Below are 18,616 nucleotides of genomic sequence, written 5' to 3' on the forward strand. Positions count from 1 at the left end.
TTTAGAGGAAAGTTAGCCACTCCCGACGCAGGTGAGAAGGGCCACCACTGCCGGCCTGCAAGCCTGTGCCCCGCAGTTGGAGGGACCTTCTCAAGCTGGATCATGTCTGCCTCCCCGTACCCACGGTGAGGCCAGAATCCTGTGAGCGGCCTGGAGGCTGGTGGCCTTCATCCCCTGGCTCTGTCCAGCCCCAGGAGCCAACAGTCCCGGGAACAGCCTGCTGCCCATCTTCTGCGTCTCATGAAAGCCACTTACCACCTGTATGCCTTGTGTCACTGTTTGCCCGTGTGTCCCTCCTTGAGACAGAAGCATGAGGGCTCACAAATGAACAACCCAGAGTTTGCAGTATCAGAGCTGTCAAGAGCTCCTCCGAGGGCCGAGGCAGGGCTCTGCGACCCTCTCCTGGCTGAGCAGCTGGGGAAGCGGGGGGAAGGGCTGCCCCACAGCCGCTGTGGGAGGGGCAGCGCCGTCAGGGCCACCACCTCCAGCCTCCCGAGGATGGAGATCATGTTCTGGTCCTGACGTTCCTGACCAATGACTTAAAAGGCACAGACGGTGCCTTCTGGGGGAGGGGGAGGGGAGCAGGGGAGCGAGCAGAGCTCTACACCCCCACTTGCTGGCCGGGACCCCCCGAGGGTGGAGATGGAAGCAGATAGCGCTTGTAGACACAGTGACTTTGAGGGGCCCGGGGCCCTCCCAGAGTCTGCCGACCCTCCGGGGTGTGGACCAGCAGGGTGGACACACCCACAGGGCTGGGGAGACAGAGCCAGACAGGAGCACAAGGACAAGGGGGTCTCTGCCGCCTGGTGGGCAAAAGAGTGTGCAAATCCTGGTGCTGACTCGTGGGACTCCCAGCCTCAAGTCGGAAAAGCACCCCTGCCTGCCAGGACAACCGAGGATGATGGGAGGGTCCCTCGGGAAGGAGAGTGTGTGCGTTCCTGCCAGGCACGTGACTTAGAGCCACGGCGTCGTGGCCACGGGGCCACTCCGTGGCAGCAGAGCTCGGAGCACCTGCTGGGGCACGTCGGCCGGGCTCGGACCCCAGGTCTCCGTTCCTGGTTGCACTGGCCCAACTTCGCTGCGGTAACCGGCAAAACAGACGCCCCCAAGCCCGTGGCCCTCGACCCTAAACGTGTGTCCTCACTCTGGGGCCAGCATCCGCTCAGGTCACGGGAGCCAGCACCAAGAGCCCGTCCTGCTACCAGGTTTGCACGCCCACAGAGTCGGCGGACTAAGGACAGGTGGGGAGGGAAGGCTGGCGGAGAACGGACTGCCAGCTCCCCCAGCAGCTGTGTGTCGTTGGGCAAGACGCAAACCTCTCTGCGCTTCGTCACCCTTGAGGCGGAGCGGCTTCGTGCCTGTGGGTTAATGAGTTAACACGTGCCCGGCAGAGGGCCTGCACCTGGTGCTTCCACCTGTACCTTCTCTGCGCTCGGCTGGGGCCTGGTCGACAGCGCCTGGCCTGTAGGGGGCGCTCGAGGTCGTGCTTTGGGTCGTTAGGGACATAATACCAAGGGCTTTAAAATGATCACATTCTTTTCTTTAAAAAAACCCTTTATTTTTGGCTGCGTTGGGTCTTCGTTGCCGCGCGCGGGCTTTCTCTAGTTGTGGAGAGCAGGGGCTACTCTTCGTTGTGGTGCGCGGGCTTCTCATTGCGGTGGCTTCTCTTGTTGTGGAGCACGGGCTCTCGGCAAGCAGGCTTCAGTAGTTGTGGCACTACAGCCTCAGTAGTTGTGGCGCACGGGCTTAGTTGCTCCGCGGCATGTGGTATCTTCCCAGACCAGGGCTCAAACCTGTGTCCCCTGCATTGGCAGGAGAATTCTTAACCACTGTGCCACCAGGGAAGCCCCTAAGATGATCACATTCTTTTTTTTACAACACTGTGTTAAGTAAAAGAAGCCAACACAAAAGTCTACACATGGAATGATTCAACGTGGAAAGTGGTCACATTCTGCCTCCTCTGTTCCTACTTCTAAATAGTTTTAATATAAAATCTTTCTACCGTTTACTATTGACATCAATGATTTAAAAATTTTTTTGAAGTATAGTTGATTTACAATGTTGTGCTAATTTCTCGTGTACAGCAAAGTGATTCAGTTATACATATATATATTCTTTTTCATACTCTTTTCCATTACGGTTTATCACAGGATACTGAATATAGTTCCCTGTGCTATACAGTAGGACTTTGTTGTTTATCCATTCTACATATACTACTTTGCATCTGTTCATCCCAAACTCCCAGTCCTTCCCTCCCCCACCCCCACCCCCTTGGCAACCACAAGTCTGTTCTCCATGTGAGTCTGTTTCGTAGATATGTTCATTTGTGTCGTATGCATTTTAGATTCCAAACATGTGATATCATATGGTATTTGTCTTTGTCTGACTTACTTCACTTAGTATGATAATCTCTAGTTGCATATCTAGTTGCATAACATCACTGTTGTTGTTTTTTTTGGCTGTGTTGGGTCTTCGTTGCTGCGCGCAGGCTTTCTCTAGTTGTGGAGAGCAGGGGCTATTCTTCATTGTGGTGCGCGGGCTTCTCATTGTGGTGGCTTCTCTTGTTGCGGAGCATGGGCTCTAGGCGTGTGGGCTTCAGTAGTTGCAGCATGTGGGCTCAGTAGTTGCGGCACATGGGCTTAGTTGCTCCATGGCATGTGGGATCCTCCCGGACCAGGAAACGAACCCGTGTCCCCTGCATGAGCAGGTGGATTCTTAACCACTGTGCCACCAGGGAAGTCCTCACTGTGATTTTTAAAAATATTTATTTGGTTGTGCCGGGTCTTCGTTGCAGCTCGAGGGCTCCTTACTTGTGGCATGTGAACTCTTAGTTGCAGCAAGCATGTGGGATCTAGTTCCCTGACCAGGGATTGAACCTGGGCCCCCTGCATTGGGAGCACAGAGTCTTAACCACTTAGCCACCAGGGAGGTCCCAACATCAGTGATTTTTTAATTAAGAAAAAAAATGAATCACGGAAGTTGCTCTAGTCTGAATGTCTGTGTCCCCCAAATGTATATGTATGTGTTGAAATCCTAATGCCCAATGTGAGGGTGTTATGAGGTGGGGCCTTTGGGAGTGCTTCGGTCATGAAGCTGGAGTCCCCCTGACAAGAGACCCCACAGAGCTCCCTTGCCCCTCCCTCCACGTGAGGACACATAAGTCTGCAGCCAGGAAGAGGGCCTCACCCGCCCCTGCTGGCCCCCTGACCTCGGACATCTGGCCTCCGCACTGTGAGAAATCAATGTCTGTTGTTTTATAGGCTGCCCAGTCTGTGGTGCTTTGTTTGTTTTCCCCAAGAGAAACTTGGCACGCCCACCGGGAAGATGCATGTTCTGCTGCCATTAGACAGACCCTCATATCAGGAAGAGTTACATGAACAGAGCTGTGTTAACACAGAGACAGCACAGAGCGTAAACGTCAAGTCTAGTCAAGACGGTTTCTCCATGACCGTCTATGGGCAAAGGAGTTTTTTGTATCTTTTTATTTTTTTGTTTGTTTTACTTTTTCGTTTTTTCCAAACGTATCATAATGAGTACATATTCCTGACACATGCCCAGCGGTCGAGGAAGAAGTCACAGCACAGTGACAGTGCCAGGAAAGCCTCCATCACTGGTTGAGGCAGATGTGGTGCTCAGCTTACCTGTGCACGTTATTCTGAGCAGGTCCGGGCAACCGCGAGCACAGTCCAGGCCAGCTCCTGTCCTCAGGGAAGCAGGGCCCAAGGATGCCAGCTGACGCTGAAGGAGACCTGGGGAGTCTGCACTCCTCGGCTGAGCCAAGATGGGGCCCCGCCTGCGGCTTGGCCTCTGAAACTCTAGCTCCAAGCGTACAGCAGCACCTTAGGGTGGCCTCCTCCTCTCTGTGCCCTTGGCCCACACCTAACTTGCCAGGACCCTAACTTAGGGAAAGGCCTCAATTAACCGAGATCATGGGAGTGTTCTGGAAACAGCATAGAGCAAACACTGCCGCTCTTGATGGGTCGTGGCATGGAGCAGGGGGCAGGAAGGGGGCGCTGGGGAAGCGCAGGTGCCAGGTGGGCACCCAAGCTCATTTGCTGTTTTCAGAGGAGGTTCCTGCCTGATGCTCGGGCCTATTAACACCACCAGACCTGTGACCTGGTTTCGCGGCAGAACATGGAAGCAGGGACACGCCAGGCCCCTACCTGGGGTGTGGTTATGCTGGAGGGTACAGGGCTGGCCACGGGCTCTGCACACTCCCACCCTAGAGGCACCCAGGCAAGGCCCCTGCTCCCCTCTCCCCTGCCACCGCCAACTCCACCAGACGCCCAATCCCTACCCTGCTGCCCTACGCTCTGCTATCAACACAGCATCCAGTATAATCCTCTGAAAACAATTGTCACATCACACTCATTTCACTCAGGATTGAGCCAAAGCTCTTAGAGAGGCCCTTGGGACTGCCCCCTGTGCCCTCCACTCACCTTCCCCCAACTTGGCTGCAGCCACGTGGCCTGTGCACCACAGGCTGCTCCCTCCGCCTCGCCTCCTTTAAGTCTTTGCTCAGGTACCATGTCCTCAAGGAGGCGCAACTGATGCCCTGAATTTTTTTTTTTTTTTGGCTGCGTCTGGTTTTCGTTGCAGCGTGCAGGCTTCTTTCTAGTTACAGCGCGTGGGCTCCAGAGCACATGGGCTCTGTAGTTTGCAGCGCATGGGCTCAGTAGTTGTGGCACGCAGGCTTAGTTGCCCCATGGCATGTGGGATCTTAGTCCCCCGACCAGTGATCAAACCCGCATCCCCTGCATTGGAAGGATTCTTAACCACTGGGCCACCAGGGAGGTCCCCCCACGACCCAATTTAAAATGACAGTCCAGTTCTCCCACAGCCTTGCCCCCCATCTCCAAAGGCTGCTCTACCTCCTGCACCACTTCCCATCCTCCCATGAGCTATACCACTTGTTTATATTATGCACTTCGTAATGCCTCCCTCTCCCCACTAAAATGCTCTCCATAAGGTCAGGGATTTAAGACAGGGGAATGAAATGTGCACCCTGAAGCACAGGGTTCCCAAAATCACAGGAGCAAGAGCTCAGTTGTTAAGTGGGGCCAGGCTGAGGAACCTCTGTGTCCTCACAAAGGCCTTGGTCTGGACCCCAGACTGTGACTAGACCACACATGGCCACACCGGAGCAGTGGGTGCCCTTACCTGGCAACAAGACCAACTGACAGCTGGGGGGACGGGGCCTGCAGTTTGATGCCTACCCAGGAGAACGTATTTTGTGTAGCTGCTTTACTTCCAAAAAAAGGGAAGGACACGGCTGTCTTCTTCACTTAGAGAAATACACGATTATACTCAAACGGGAAGGGCAGCCTTTGCTCTGGAGACACCTATCTGAGCCAGCTATCCCCGGTGACCAGAAGGGGACCGGCAAGCAAGGCTCAGCCCTGCAGTTTGCGCTCGCACCTCTTCTCCAGGTCGGCCATCTCCTTCAGGACCATGGCCACACCGAACCGCAGCTCCTGGAACTTGGCCGTGGGGACCTCGAAGCGGAGGGCCGACCCATCCGAGAGCTTCAGCTGCATCAGGACACTTGGCTGCAGGGAGCGGGCCAGGGCGCTGGTGGAGATGGCCACGTCCACCCTCCACCGAAAGTCGGCAACATGGGGCAGCCAGGCCCCCTGCTGCCTGGCCGCAGAGTCAAGGAGAGGCCGCTGGCTCCCAAACACCACACTGGCCAAGTCCACGACCAGGTCTTGGGGAATGCAGAGCTCCTGGAGCTGGTTCTTGAAGGCATCGGGCTTCAGGCTGGCCGGGGGCAGCCGGAGGGCCTGCTGGAGCAGGGTGTATGTGCCAGCGATCAGGGCACCCAGCCGCTCCTCAGGCAGGTCTGCGCCAGCCCCGAGGCGCCGCACAGCCTCACGGCAATCTTCTCCCTGCAGGCTGCTGACCACCAGCTTCAGCAACTTTCTGAATGTGCCCCTGTCCAGGTCCCTCAGGAGCTGGGGCATTGCTGCCACCTCTGGAGGCAGCTGGGCGCCCAGGAAACTCATGCAGCCACTGTGACTGTCACCAGGGCGATGCAGGTGTGGAGCTGCAGAACCCACGGCAGACATCGCTGCTTCCTGCTCTTTGACCGGCAGACCAGGTAGGAGGTCCCAGCCGCAACTGCCTGGAAGGGGGGTGGAAGAGAAGCCCAGTGACTCCCATGTCCTTTGGGCCAGTGAATGAGGACTGATATGGTCTCCACCTCCCAGATGCTGATGGTGTGAAACACTGATGACAGCCAGCGTGACAGAAGGTGCCCTGGAAGCAGGTGGCAGAGGGGCCCCTCTCCAGTCCCTGGAAGAGGGGAGACAGGAGCTGGCAGAAAAGGGAGATGAGGTGGGAAGGAAAGAAGGAAGAGAATCAGGAAACAGGAGAGCAACATAAGTTCTCCAAATAAATAACGGATTAAAGAATGAAGAAGAAAAAAGGTCCAGAGAACACAAGGACACAACAGCCACTGCCGCTGCCACTGACCACTCCAAGATCACTCAGCTACTCCACGTCCAAGCCGCACACGGCTCTGCACGAGCGGGTTACCGTTCTCACCCCACCAACAAGGAAATCGAGGAGGAAACAACTGCTCAAGTCAAGAACTAGAACCCAGGCCCGTCCACTCCTAAGTCCCTGAAGGGGGGCCCAGACGGCGGCTCTCAAGCAGGAAGGGCTGAGGCGCAAGTGTTAAGAGAGGTGGGTGCAGTACCTGGAGAAAAGGGCTGAGACGTCACCTGAAGGACAGCACGACACCCCACACCTGCTTCTGCAGGAGCGCCCGGCCCCCCGCAGCCGCGCCAGGTGCCGAGCAGAGCCGTCCCCAAGGCGCCCCCACCCCCGGCCTGCGTGCCTCAGCGCGGCGGGCCCGGGCGCACGGCGAGCTCCCCACCGGTTTCCTCGTAGCCCACTCTCCCGGCAAGGCTGGGCCCCCTCACCCCGGCTGTCAACGACCACCCACGGGTTTCCCTTCAGGGCCTGGCCAGTATCGGGACAGCCTTCCGCCGCCCCGCCGCCTGCCGCTCAGGTCCCGGCCCCTGGAGGCCAGCGCGCTGCCCCCTGGCCCGGAGGAAGGAGCGCCCCGAGGCGGCCACCCAAGCTCTTCCGAGCCGCCGCCCCGGCCGCGGTCAGCGCCCTGCGGTCCGGTACCGAGCTGCCGGATCGGCCTCCTGCCTCCAGAGTGTTCGCCGCCTCGCGAGCAGGGCGACCCATTCCCACCCCCGCTTCCCGCTGCGCCCCCGTACCTGGCGCACGGTCCCAAGCGGAGCACAGAGGCGCGCGCGGCCGGAAGCGCGGCCTGGTTCCCAGAAGCGACCTAGAGACCCCTGCCCCCTCCGGGAGGCAGCTCTAGGACAACGGGAGGACTCGCCCTCGGTGATCCGCGGCCTGTGGGGCGGGGCCTAGGCCGCCGGGTTGGTCTTACGGGTCCGACCGCGCAGGATGCACTTCCGGTTGTCCTCCGCTCGGATTGCTGCTGCCTGGTTTGGACTCGAAGAGCGGGGGGTCTCTCCCGGGGTCTGGGGACACGGGGTGGGGGGTGTGTGCCCAGTACAGACCTTCGGCGGGGAGGCTCGCCTGCACAAAAATGCGCGCGAACTTCGCCTCTCAGTTGTTCACTTTGAATAGGTGAGTTGATGGGATGTGCATTTATCTCCATAAAGTGGTATTTTATAAATTTGTTTATTTATTTATTTTTGGGTGTGTTGGGTCTTCGTTTCTGTGCGAGGGCTTTCTCCAGTTCCGGCGAGCGGGGGCCACTCTTCATCGCGGTGCGCGGGCCTCTCACTGTCGCGGCCTCTCCCATTGCGGAGCACAGGCTCCAGACGCGCAGGCTCAGTAGTCGTGGCTCACGGGCCTAGCCGCTCTGCGGCATGTGGGATCTTCCCGGACCAGGGCTCGAGACCCTGTCCCCTGCATTGGCAGGCAGATTCTTAACCACTGCGCCACCAGGGAAGCCCTGACTTATTAAAATACCACTTTATGGGGCTTCCCTGGTGGCGCAGTGGTTAAGAATCTGCCTGCCAATGCAGGGGACAGGGGCTCGAGCCCTGGTCCGGGAAGATCCCACATGCCGCGGAGCAACTAAGCCGGTGCGCCACAACTACTGAGCTACTGAGCCTGCGCTCTAGAGCTCACAAGCCACAACTACTGAGCCCCTGTGCCACAACTACTGAAGCCTACGCGCCTAGAGCCTGTGCTCTGCAACAAGAGAAGCACAGCAATGAGAAGCCTGTGCACCACAATGAATAGTAGCCCCTGCTCACTGCAACCAGAGAAAGGCCCACACACAGCAACGAAGACCCAATACAGCCAAAAATAAAATAAATAAAATAAAATAAAAATTTTAAAACGCCTAAAACCAAAACGATATATTTTCTAAATCCATGTGATCCAAAAGCAAGAAATATCGACTTGTAAAAGATAGCTATAGAAAAACCACAATACCTGCTTCTGTTCCCATACTTATTAAACAAATTACATGGAGTCAGGAGAAAAAGGCAGCCCTTTTCTCCCATTTATCCTGAATTTTGTTCTCTTTTTGCCCATTTCCCTCCCATAAAATATCGAGGGCCTTCCCTTTCCCTTACTACCTTCTTCAACTTCTATTACCTAGAAGCTTGAAGAAACCAGCCTATTATTAAGTCCATTAATTTATAAGCTTTTAGCAAATAACTTGTCCTTTAATAATTGTAAGTCAGAATTTTAAAAATCAGCAGATTAAATGTTCAACTTAAGCTAGACAAAAAATATCAAACCTAAATGAAGTAGAAAGAAATAATAAAGAGAAAATGAACTGGGACTTCCCTGGTGGCACAGTGGTTAAGAATCCGCCTGCCAATGCAGGGGACACGGGTTCAAGCCCTGGTCTGGGAAGATCCCACATGCCGTGGAGCAACTAAGCCCTGGTGCCACAACTACTGAGCCTGTGCTCTAGAGCCCGCGTGCCTAGAGCCCATGCTCCGCAACAAGAGAAGCACAGCAATGAGAAGCCCATGCACCGCAACAAAGAGTAGCCCCTGCTCGCCGCAACTAGAGAAAACCCGTGCACCGCAACGAAGACCCAACACAGCTAAATAAAATAAATAAATATATAAATATAAATGTATATATATATATATAAACAGGGAATTCCTTGGCAGTCCAGTGGTTATAACTTGGCACTTTCACTGTCGGCACTTTCACTGTCGGCAGAGTTCAGTCCCTGGTGGGGGAATTAAGATCCCTCAGTGGCGTGCCAAAAAAAAAAAGGAAAGAGTGGATGAATAAAACCGAAAGTAGATTCTTTGAAAAAGACACCAAAAGCACATGACAAAACAAAAATAGAAATATTGGACCACATTAAAATTAAGAACTTTGTGCTGCAAATGATACTATCAAGACAGTGAAAAGACAACGCACGGAAGTGTGAAAATATTCGCAAACCATGTATTTGAAATAAGGGACTTGTGTCCAGAACATATAAATAACTCTCACAACTCAACAATAAAAAGATAAATAATTTAAAAATTGGAAAAGGATTTGAATAGGTATTTGGGCAAAAAAGATATACAGATGGTCCACAAGCACGTGAAAAGATGCTCAACATAATTAGCTCTCAGGGATATGCAAGTCACAACCACAAGGAGATACGCCTCGCCAGGCCTAGACGGACAGTAACTGGAGTCAACTAGGGCTGGAGACTCGAGCCCTCACGGGCCGCAGTCCCAGCGTATGCAGGATGAGACCGTAAATCGGACCGGGTCCTTGGGAAAGTTTGACACGTGCTCGAGAAGTCAGCCTGGAGATACGGGATTTTCGTTCACACTGAGCTGCGTTCTGAGGGGCTTCCCTAGACCGAGCAGATCGCGGCAGCCGCCTGGGCCACCTCCGCCTCCGCAGGCCTAGCTGCCCTTAGCTGCAGGGACCTCAGTCACATCCGCCCTTAACCAACGTCAGACGACTGCCCCCGCGCCTCGCGGAGACCCAGGCGCCCCCAAGAGGCTGAGCCCACCCGCTGGACGGGCCGCACCGCCGGAAGTGGTCCCGGGGCGGGGCCTGCGCGTGCGCCCTCGAGTCGCTCTAGGACGCAGGGAAGACCGTCGACTCTATGGTGCTCGGCGGCCCGCCCTCCTCGGTCCGCGGTGGCTGAGGGGCTGGGGAAACCGAGGGTTGGAGAGCGGGGTTCCGGGCGGCGCCCCGGCCGTTCTCTTTCAGCCCTTGACTTGGGGATCGCTAGGCCCCAGCATCGTGAGCTGTCGCGGCTGCCGCAGGGTGGAGGCGACTTGGCCCCAGGGGACCTTCCCCTGAGCGCCCTGGCGGCGCGGTCGGTCCGACGGAGGCGGGCACAGGGCTGCTTATTGGCTGGTGAGGCGGGCAGCCGACGGGAGTCGGCTAAAGAGGCCTCCCGGGTGGGCCGGGTTCCGAGTACAGGGCCTGCCGAGCGTAAAGGAGTCGCGCGGGCTGCGATACAATTGTAGGCGTAGAACGGTCGCTGACTCCACTGGGGCACTTGATCACCCAACTTGAAGAGGCCCTGGCCCCCTGGGGCTTAAGGTCTGCGCAGATGATGACGGAGGCGGCACCCTGGGGTCTGAGGACTGTGGGGACGGTCCTTGGTGGCGGGGACCCTCATGGACCAGCTGGGGTCTGTGGAGAGTCAGAACTACTTCTGGTAGCACTTGGGAGGGCTTCTAGGTGGCTGTGGTTAAAGATAAAATGCGCAGCACGAGCCGAGGAGCTGTAAGTCAGAACCTGGGTTTTGTCACTAACTGAAAGAAACAGTCATCTCCTAAGCACTCAGAGCTCATAGAGATATTGCTGCCCTTTGGGCATGAACCTGGTAAAATCCACGTGATGAGAACAGTATCTGACATTCATCGAGTACCTGCCACGTGACAGGTTGTGCTGAGTGCCCCACACGCACCAGGTAGGTATTAACATCACCATCTTACAGGTAAGAAGACTAAGGTTGGGGGTTACACAAATTGTCTATGACCACATACTAAGTGAATTCAGATCCATCTGTCCGACCCCAAACCCATGCTTCTGTTATTCCCCACAGGGACTCACTATGGGTGCGGTTGGGCGTCTGTGAGGACAGATGAGAGGCTGCAGGTGTGCTACCGAATAGTTTGGAGTCACTCTAAAGCTTCATCAACCCTAAACTTACTTCCCAAGAGGGCAAGAGAACATGATTTTAACTTAGCAGAAACTTGTTCACTCATTAGAGAAAGTCTGAGGAAACCTCCATTCCGCTTAGACTCCAAGCCTCAGAGGAAAGAAAATGGACACATGAAGATCCAGAAGTGTGCAGACGCCACCCAGGCACTGTCTGGGAGACCTGTGGCCGGACAGCCGAGGGCAGTGACCACACCTGTAGTCTGATCCCTACAACGGGGATGGAAACAGCAGCTGTCAGTGCTTGGAGCCACTGAAATTTGAATCTTAAGACCCACTCCCAGATCCCCCAGCTTCCCCTGAAACTTGTGTTCAAAGAGGGGTGCATGCCTGGCAGCAACACTGGTACCACTGACAACGGACGGGCCCTTGCTGGGTTCCCCTGTGCCCTGGCTCTCTGCTCTTCTGTGTCCACTTCCTGGAGGACAGGGCACCTGGTCTCAGCACCAGGGCAAAGCTGAGGAGCAGACCGGGGTTGGTGAGCCTGTCTCTGGACAGCCTCCCTCTGGCTGCCTAACCACAGGGACCCCACTCAGCCGCAAGCTGCACAAGAGCTTCTCTACCCTCAAATCCTACGTGAAGGAAGTGGATCATGAGGTTTGGGTAATCAAGAAACTGATTTACAATCTCTGAGGAACAGAGAAGCCTCTATATTACGCCCGGGAGACAGGTGAGATGAGCCTCACCGAGCACCTCCCAGGATCCCACACAGTCCTCATTCCTGGATGGCCTGAAGATTAACTGAAGCCCTCCTTGACGATGCCTCACTCCTGAAAAACATGCCAAGGCTCCACGGCCTCCAGGACGGAGCCCACAGTCTCCAGGAGACAAAAAGCCAGGCCCTGCCAGCTCCAGAGTCACATTCCCATCTTTGCTACGTTGCACCTTTGCTTGCGCTGCTTCTGTCCCCTGTGCCACTTCTGTCCCCTTGTGCCGTCATCCCACCGTCTTCAAGGCAGTTCCAGTCCTCCTTCCTCAAGCCTTCCTGGCCTCTACCACTGCCTCCACCGCACTCCTGTGTTACCCCCAACAGGACCCGAGGAAGCACCTGACTCCGGCTGCGTCTCCCTCTCCCCGTGAGGAGCCCACAGTTGAGGACAGGACTCAGAAGTCCCCCTTCCCGTTCCCTTCTTGACCTGTGTGAGGCAACAGCTTGCTCCTCCCCCCAGGCCTGACAATGTGGAGCCCCTGGGCCGTCACCCTGCTGGCCTTCATCCGCACCTCCCGACTTCTGAAGACTCGGGTGTTCCTGGCTCGGCCTGTGCCGAGGCCTGGTGGGAAGGAGGTCTGGGTGGCTGTGCCTCACACCTGTTCCTCTCAGGCCTTCCTCCTTTCCTCTTGGATTGGGTCAACTTGGGAAATCTGATCCAAAACTTTTTTTTCTCATTAAACTTTGTTTTAATGGGTCTCAAAATTCTGTGACAGAGTTTTTGTCCAGTTGTTTCCATTAAAAGTTCTGATTTGGGGACTTCCCTGGTGGTCCAGTGACCAGGGTTCGATCCCTAGTCAGGGAACTAGATCCCACGTGCCGCAATGAAGATCCCGTGTGCTGCAGCTAGGACCCAGCGCAGCCAAATAAATATTAAGAAAAAAATTGTTCTGATTTTAAAAACTAGTAACTTAAAACTGCCACGCAACACCCCCGCAACAATGGTCCACAAAACATTCTCTTTTCCTTATGAAGATTTTATGATGCATTGTTCTCATTAGCCAGTCCTTTACTATTAAACCAAAATGGCCAGCTGAGACTGTCCTGAGACCGTTCTTCCACCACAGGCTAAGAGTGGGTGGCAGGTATTAGGGACAATACAGTTGACCCTTGAACAACACAGGTTTGAACTGTGGGTCCACTTATATGCAGCTTCTTTTTTTTTTTTTCCAATAAAAAAATCTGGGGTTGTTGAATCTGCAGATACGGAAGTAAAGTTATACCCGGATCTTCAACTGCGTGGAGAGTTAGTGCCCCTAAGCCCCACATGGCTCAAGGGTTAAGTGTATTCGTTTAGCCTTCTGAACTTTCTTGCCAGCTCCAGCAGCCTTCTCACCTACTGCTTTGATGACACCCACACCTGCCGTCCATCTCATGTCACAAATACCAAAATGGCCCAGAGAAGGATCGTCAGAGAAGCTCTCAACACACATGGGCTTGCTGGGGACCATTTCAACGATGAAGCATCACGAGGTTTCAAGAATCCAGGGCCATCTTCCAGACTCTTCCCAGTACAGTGATCAACATTCTTCACCTCAGCAGACTTGCAGGCAACAGATGCCCAGCCAGTGCTGACACGGCCTGGATGACTCGGGATAGTCACCTGGGCTGTGAAGCCAGCCACTTGCGTTGCTGGATCATTTTTGCTGTTGCCACGATGAGCGACAGACACGTTCTTGACACTCAAGTCCACACTCCCCAAGAAGAGCTTCACTCAAAGCTACTGCTGTGCACGTGGACAAAGGCGACCACTCCTCTGGGTTTGAGAACCCCCATCTCCTCTCAGCCCACAGGCTTGGTGCCAATGCACCAATTGTGTGGATGTGCTGGAGGGGTGGACACGAGGGCTTATCAGCTGGACGAGCTGCGGGCAGCTTGCTTCCACTGCACTGCCACCTCTACCAGGTGTTTTCCATCCCTCCTGGCTGCAGAGGGCTCAGTGGAACCCATCTTGTTAATACCTCCAGTTAGTGGTGTCACACCAGTGTGTAAGCCAGAGGGCCTGCGCAGGGAGGGGTCTGCCCACGCTTGGAGACAGAAGCAGCAACAACCAGGACAGCACGGTCAGCCTGAGATGCGCCTGTGGTCATGTTTTCAATAACTTCTGTGTGTCCTGGGGCGTCACTGATGGTCACAGAATGTTGGCTGGTCTTGGGTCTCCCCAGGGAGGTCAGTGGGGACATGGCGCTCATGCTGAGCTTGAAGCCATGTAGGGGAGCCCTTCCCATCCCCGGAGGCTCCCTCCCCCCACCCCCCACAGTTCTCCACGGCTCCTTTGTTACTCCCACCATAGCTGTGAGGCAGAGAGCCAGGAGAGGCAGATGCACCTGAGCTCTGTATCCAGCGACAACGACGTCTTTTCCTTGCCCGTTTTGGCTTAGCCTTAGTGGTGGTTTTTATTTATTTATTTATTTATTTATTTTTTGGTAAGGAAATGGAGATCCATTATTTTGTTTGTTTGCTTTGTTTTTATAAATCTATTTATTTATTTTTGGCTGCGTTGGGTCTTCATTACTGCACATGGGCTTTCTCTAGTTTTGGCGAGCGGGGGCTACTCTTTGTTGCAGTGCACGGGCTTCTCATCGCGGTGGCCTCTCTTGTTGCGGAGCGTGGGCTCTAGGTGAGCGGGCTTCAGCAGTTGTGGCTCGCGGGCTCTAGAGCGCAGGCTCAGTAGTTGTGGCGCACGGGCTTAGTTGCTCCGCGGCATGTGGGATCTTCCGAGACCAGGGCTCGAACCTGTGTCCCCTGCGTTGGCAGGCGGATTCTTAACCACTGCACCACCAGAGAAGCCCTAGTGGTGGTTTTTAAACGCCTGTGTCTGGGAGCAAATCCACTGTGGAAAAAGCCAGAAACTTTTCAACAACCATTTTATGTAAACAACCAACTATTCCGTTATACCTACAGTTTGAAATTCACGGTGGCTTTCTAGCCTTTATTTTCTACTGTAAGGACCTTACTATATATGTCACTATCGTTCATTGCTTTGGGGAGGATTGAGCTGCAAATGAGCGTTCTTTCACAGATTTTAGAATGCAGCGTTGGCTGCGGCCGGTGCTCCACTTGATTGTGGAGGCAGGGTAAGATTTTAGAAACTTAGCACAGAAATGTAGGAAACTGTCAGCTACTGTCTATTTGGGTTTCGTGAAGAACTGAGTCACTGCTCGCCATTGTTCAGGAGAAGAAAGCTCCGGGGACCCGGCACTAACTGCAGCAATTTTGCACTTTTCCATGAATCCACGGACCCATTTCTCCATCTGCTTTTCTCTGTACATTTGATTCTTCCGTTCTTTGAGACCTGGCCACATCACAGATCACTGGCTTCCCCTGCAGATGGGAATACAGCTGGCTTTGCCTCTGCCTGCACTCTGGTCTAAGGGCATCATGTCTCCCGCAGAGCAGGGCCACCCACGGCAAGAACTGGGGGGGGGGGGCAGTTTGTTCAACAGGGAGCAGCTGGCAAGGGCAGGCACCCAGAATGCCCCCTCTGCCCATGACCAGAGCCTTTCTTGTACCCATTACCTCCCATATGAGGGGAGTTTACAGTTAAACAGGTACTTGCTGCCTTGAGGGACGTCCACACCGGTCCCTGTGCCTGTCCTGGAGCCTCCCCCAGGCCGTGCTGACTGGGCTGGGTGCTGCAGGCTCTCTGAGCCTCTGTACAGCTGAGAGGCAGGTGCCCGTCCCTGCAAGGGCTAGTAACAGACAATGCACTTAGTGCCAGAGTGAGGGGCCCCACGTGCAGAAGCAGAGGAGCCAGACTCCACAGAGAGATAGAGAGGAGAGAAGGTCCACGCGGTGGGGACAGAGGGGTCCCAGGCTTCCAGGTCAGCCTCCTGCCATCTGTGTGAGCCAACTCTGTGTCCTCCCAGCTGGGTCTTCTCCTCACGGTGAGCAGCACCCAGGGCTCCCACTCCTTGCGATCAGATGATCCCAGACCTAAGGCACAGGAAGACGTCCTGGACAGTGCACAGGTCCTGGGAGCCAGTCCCTGCCCTGGACACACCTGGGGACATGGCCTTATCGAGCAGCTGTGCCCACCAAACAGTCCGGCTTCCCTGAACACAGATGTGGGTCCACACATGTCCCGAGCCATGGCCTGCACTCCAGCTAGTAACCCTGGGGAACAGAAGGTGAGACTCCCCCCAGGGAGTCCTGGGCACTCATCTCTGGGTCCAGCCCAGGTGGGAGGGGCCAAGGTGGCCTGAGAGGCTGGGAGGCTGCTGGACACACGTCCGGGTCCTCCTCCCCATTGCCCTCCACCAAACCCCATCATTCAGTGTCATCCACTTGTCTCCTCTAGCCTGAAAACATGAGCCCATAATCCATCCCAATGCTCCCTATGGGTCTCCTGCTGTGAGGAAAGGGACAAAGAGAAGGGACAGTCAGGCAAAAGATGTGAACAGATACCTCACTAGAGAAGATTTATTTTTATTTATTTATTTTAATTTACTTTTGGCTGCATTGGGTCTTCCTTGCTGCGCACGGGCTTTCTCTAGTTGTGGAGAGTGGGGGCTACTTTTCCTTGCAGTGCACGGGCTTCTCATTGTGGTGGCTTCTCTTGTTGCAGAGCACGGGCTCTAGGAGCACGGACTTCAGTAGTTGTGGTGCGTGGGCTCAGTAGTTGTGGCTCAGGAGCTCTAGAGCGCAGGCTCAGTAGCTGTGGCACATGGGCTTAGTTGCTCCGCAGAATGTGGGATCTTCCCAGACCAGGGCTTGAACCCGTGTCCCCTGCATTGGAAGGGTGATTCTTGACCACTGCACCACCAGGGAAGTCCCTAGAGAAGATTTATGAGTGGCAAACAAACACATGAAAAGATACTCAACACCATTAATCATTAGGAAAATTCAATTTTAAGTCACAATGAGGAACACCCATTAAAACTGCTGAAATTAAAAAAGACTGGGCACACTCACACTGGCAAAAAGACAGACATAGAGACCGATGGGACAGAAGAGACAGCCCAGGAATAAACTCTCACGTCGCTGAGAAAATAATCTTTGACCAGAGTGCCAAGAGCATCTAATGAGGAAAGGGCAGTGTTTTCAACAAAGGGTGTTGGGAAAATTGGCTATCTGCATGCAAAAGAATGAAGTTGAACCCTTATTTCATGCTGTATTAAAAAATTAACTGAGCCCCCGCTCGCTGCAACTAGAGAAAGCCCATGTGTAGCAACGAAGACCCAATGCAGCCAAAAATAAATAATAACTAAATTAATTTTTTTTAAAAAATGGAAAATGGATCAAAGGCCTAAAGCCACTAAACTCATAGAAGAAAATGGGAAAAGCTTCATAACATTGAATGTGGCAAAGATTTCTTGAATATGACACCAAAGCACACACAATAAAAGCAAAAATAGGTAAATTGGACTACATCAGACAAACTTTTCTGTGCATCAAAGGACACAATCAAGAGAGTGAAAAGGCAACCCAAAGAACTGGAGAAAATATTTACAAATCCTATATCTAATAAGAGGTTAATATCCAAAATATATTAAGAATTCCAACTCAACAACAACAACAAAACAAATACCAGATTTAAAAATGGGCAAAGGACTTGAGCAGACATTTCTCCAAAGATGATGGACAAATGGCCAACGAAGTGACAAAAAGATGCTAAACATTACTAATAATTAGGGAAATGCAAATCAAAACCACAGTGAAATACCATTTCACACCCATTAAGATGGTGCCTATAAAAAAAATAAAACAATAACAATTGTTGGTGAGGATGTGGAGAAACTGGAACTCATGGACACTTTTGGTAGAAATGTAAATTTGTGCAGCCTCTGTGGAAAATAGTATGGAGGTCCCTCAAAATATTAAAAATAAACTACCATTTGGGAACTTCCCTGGTGGCACAGTGGTTAAGAATCCGCCTGCCAGTGCAGAGGACACGGGTTCGAGCCCTGGTCCGGGAATATCCCACATGCCGCGGAGCAACTAGGCCTGCTGCCACAACTACCGAAGCCCGCGCGCCAAGAGCCCGTGCTCCGCAACAAGAGAAGCTAACACAATGAGAAGGCTGGCACGGCAAAAAAGAGTAGCCCCCGCTCGCCGCAACTGGAGAAAGCCCACGCACGGCAATGAAGACCCAATGCAGCCAAAAATAAATAAATAAAATAAATAAATTTATAAAAAAACAAAAAAACACCAAAAAACTACCATTTGATCCAGTAATCCCATTTCTGGGTATATACCCAAAAGAACTGAAAGGTGGATCTCAAAGAGATACTTGCACACCCATGTTCATAGCAGCATTATTCATAATAGTAAAGAGGTAGAAGCAACCCAAGTGTCCATCGATGAATGGATAAACAAAAGGTGGTGTGTATATATAATGGAATATTACTCAGCCTTAAAACAGAAGGAAATTCTGACACATGCTACAACATAGATGACCCTGGAGGACATTATGTTGAGTGAAATAAGTCAGTCACAAAAAGACAAATACAAATACATTCCACTTATATGAGGTATCTAAAGTAATCAAATTCATAAAAATGGAAAGTAGAGTGGTGGTTGCCAGTGGCTGACGGGAGGGAGGAATAAGGAGTTGCTTAATGGGCAGAGAGGTTTAGTTTTGCAAGATCTGGATCTGGAGCACTGTTGCACAACAATATGAATATACTTATCACTACTGAACTGTTCACTTAAAGATGATTAAGATGGTAATTTTATGGTGTGTGTGTGTGTGTGTGTTACCACAATTTAAACAAAGACTGGCCATGTCAAGAGTCTGTGAGGATGTGCAGGAAATGAAAC

At 53.3% G+C, this 18,616-nt stretch overlaps 1 protein-coding gene across 2 annotated transcripts; it reads right to left on the reverse strand.

Moving 5' to 3' along the window:
• Positions 1-1,562: 1,562 nt before the first annotated feature.
• On the reverse strand, positions 1,563-7,369 carry COMMD5 (COMM domain containing 5). 2 transcript variants are annotated; one of them, XM_007185479.2, is made up of 2 exons: positions 7,233-7,369; positions 1,563-6,124 (listed from the first exon to the last, which is right to left on the reverse strand). In XM_007185479.2, the coding sequence occupies exon 2, from the start codon at positions 6,066-6,068 to the stop codon at positions 5,394-5,396; it is 675 nt and encodes a 224-aa protein (XP_007185541.1). In that variant the 5' UTR covers positions 6,069-6,124; positions 7,233-7,369; the 3' UTR covers positions 1,563-5,393. The 2 variants fall into 2 exon arrangements, with proteins under 2 accessions (XP_007185541.1, XP_007185543.1); XM_007185481.3 differs by lacking the exon at positions 7,233-7,369 and adding an exon at positions 6,701-7,182.
• Positions 7,370-18,616: the final 11,247 nt, after the last annotated feature.

This window comes from Balaenoptera acutorostrata, chromosome 17 (genome assembly GCF_949987535.1).
Source record: "Balaenoptera acutorostrata chromosome 17, mBalAcu1.1, whole genome shotgun sequence".
NCBI classification, from domain to species: domain Eukaryota; kingdom Metazoa; phylum Chordata; class Mammalia; order Artiodactyla; family Balaenopteridae; genus Balaenoptera; species Balaenoptera acutorostrata.

What these genes read in the sequence shown, in the direction of transcription:
- COMMD5 (XM_007185479.2), bottom strand. Translation starts at nt 6,068, where the DNA reads ATGTCTGCCGTGGGTTCTGCAGCTCCACACCTGCATCGCCCTGGTGAC.